We start from the raw sequence: 2,456 nt of genomic DNA on the forward strand, positions 1-2,456 counted from the left end.
GCAAAGGGAGCCATCTCTTTGTAAATGATTGACAAGCAACTAGAGCTGCACTTATGTGTCTGAGAAGATAAACTTTAGGGACTGTAGATTCTCGGGCTCAAAGAGGCAACATCTAGGACAGGCTCACCAAGAGGACCCCATCCATGTTCACTGGTGCAGAGGGGCCTGCCCAAGTGTGTGCAGGAGTGTCTCTCTGCCTGTCTGTGAATCTACTGGATTCCAGCTGACTTCTAGTCATGTGAGCGTCGGCTTCCAATGTCTCAGAGTTTACAACAGAGAAGATAAAGTGCTGGCTGTCCTGCCCTCTTACCCAAGTTCAGGTTCCTTCTTTCTGACCAGGTGACAGTGACTTCCCGAATCCCTGGAGGTGTTAGGTTCTTTTGGGTGCTGGAGGAGGAGCCTTAGCATGCAGCTGTCGACTCTTGAGTGCTGAGTTAACTATTTAGACTGTAGATGTCCACGCCTGCACATATGTGTTACCCTGCAGAGTTTGAAAGTGCTGGCTCAGCAGCAGACAGATCACAAAATCCAGCTTTCTGTGTATCTGTTTTGTGTGCTTGGGCCAGCTCCTTTATTTCTCTAAACTGTTTCTTATTTTTCATTTTTATTTAAAAATTTTAGCTATTTGCTAAGTGTGGTGATATACACCTTTAATCCCAGCACTAGGAGACAGAGGCAGATGGACTTCTATAAATTTGTAGGCAAGCCTGGACTGCATGAGTTCCAGGCCAGCATAGACCTTGTCTCAAAAATTAAAAGACAATTATTTTTTAGGAATTTATTTATTTTTATTTTATGTGCACAAGTGTTCTGTCTGCACATACGTCTGTGTACCACATGCATGTATCTGATGTTGGAGGAGGCCAGAAAAGAGCATTGGATCCTCTGGAGTGAGTTACAAATAGTTGTGAGCCTCCAGAAGGGCGCTGGGAACCAAACCCAGGACCTCTGCAAGAGTAGCAAATGCTCTTAACTGCTGAACCATATCTCCACTCCCAATTTTTAAAGAGTTTGCTTTTATTTTGTGGCGTGTGTGTACCACAGGCACCCGTGGAGGCCACAGGGCAACTCTCAGAGCTCAGTTCTTGCCTTCCACGGTGGGTTTCAGGAATCTAGCTCAAGCGGTCAGGCTCGTGTGGCAAGTGCTTTTGCCTTGCTGCTTATTTTTACGGTAGAGATAATAGCTCTTGCCTCATAGACTCGCTTCAGGAATGAAATGAGTCCATGTGTCGTAGGTGTAAACACACTTGCAGCATAATATTCAGCAATGCCAGCTTGCATGATGGGAGTGATCGCTGTGTGTGAGCTGTCTTGTGGCTTGTCCTGGTGTCCACTCAGTTCTCCCCTGTCACAGCCACAGCTTGCTGTTGGGTTTCTTCACTCCTTCTAGATGGCTCTGATTCTCTAAGTCAAGGGGATGCAGAACAAAACTATGTGTGAAAATTAAGAACACAGGAATGGGCCAAGCACTAGGGAATAGGTGTTTGAAACACCCCTTGTGGGCTAATTGCTGGGGCATCTATAAGGATTGTTTCATGACCCTGAAACCAGAAAGCAATGAATTTGAATCAAGTTCTTTCATCATAAGTTAGAGTATAGAAAGCAGATGGGGATGTCTGTGGGCCTGTGCAGGGTGGAGAGTCAAGGTCTTCACAGGAAGTGGAGGGGACAGAAGAACAGGAGGTCACGCTAGAGCAGGGACAGCAGCTGCGATGAATACCACAGATACGGAATTCGCAGACACACGAAACAGTTGTTTTTTTCCAGACCTTAGGAAGTTTCTGTCAGGTTTTTAGACCAAATTCCCACCAGGCTGTCTCTCTGAGCCCCCAGCTCTTGGTCTGTTCAGAATAAATGGAAAAGGCCATCCTGCTAGGGACAGAAAGAGGTCGGGAGGTTAGAAGAGGTAAGAGCTACTGAATCTGACACCTAGGTAACAAGACAAGGGAGGATCTAGGCAAAGTTACTACAAGGTAAAGTTTTCCATCTGAATAGCACACTGGGCACTGAGAGCTGAGCATTCACTAACTTTCACCATTAACAGCCAGGGTTTTGTAAGAAGAGAATGTGCAACTATTTTAAGACTTTCGATAAAAGTTTAAAAAATAAGTTTGGAAGCTAAAAGGGCTAAAAGCCTTGTGTATTTGGAAACTTGTGTTGTGTGGAAGACTTCATGCTTGTCTGTTTGGCAGCGGTTGTAGGCCAAACTGAACAGTCCCCGAAAGATAAGTGACAGCATGCTGTTGTTAGCGATGACCCCTTCACATACTGTGTTCTGTTTCATTGTCTTTACAGATTGCTTAACGAACGACAGTGAAGCTTTGTCAAATAACACCGAGTATTTCCTCAGTCTGTTTAACAAGACTCTGGCCTGCTTTGAGCACAACCTTCAGGTGAGTTATATAAACTTCGTGCCTTAATGTGTAATTGTAACTGTTTGCATCATCAATTGTGGT

At 45.0% G+C, this 2,456-nt stretch overlaps 1 protein-coding gene across 1 annotated transcript in view; it reads left to right on the forward strand.

Annotated features, from left to right (window-relative positions):
• Nucleotides 1-2,456, forward strand: part of Ostm1 (osteoclastogenesis associated transmembrane protein 1) — a 30,650-nt gene that overhangs the window by 17,326 nt on the left and 10,868 nt on the right. The window contains exon 3 of the mRNA XM_005363580.1: nucleotides 2,296-2,393. Within this exon, the coding sequence (XP_005363637.1) occupies nucleotides 2,296-2,393 (98 nt within the window). The remainder of the gene's footprint in view (nucleotides 1-2,295; nucleotides 2,394-2,456) is intronic.

This window comes from Microtus ochrogaster, linkage group LG9 (assembly GCF_000317375.1).
Source record: "Microtus ochrogaster isolate Prairie Vole_2 linkage group LG9, MicOch1.0, whole genome shotgun sequence".
Classification (NCBI taxonomy): Eukaryota; Metazoa; Chordata; class Mammalia; order Rodentia; family Cricetidae; genus Microtus; species Microtus ochrogaster.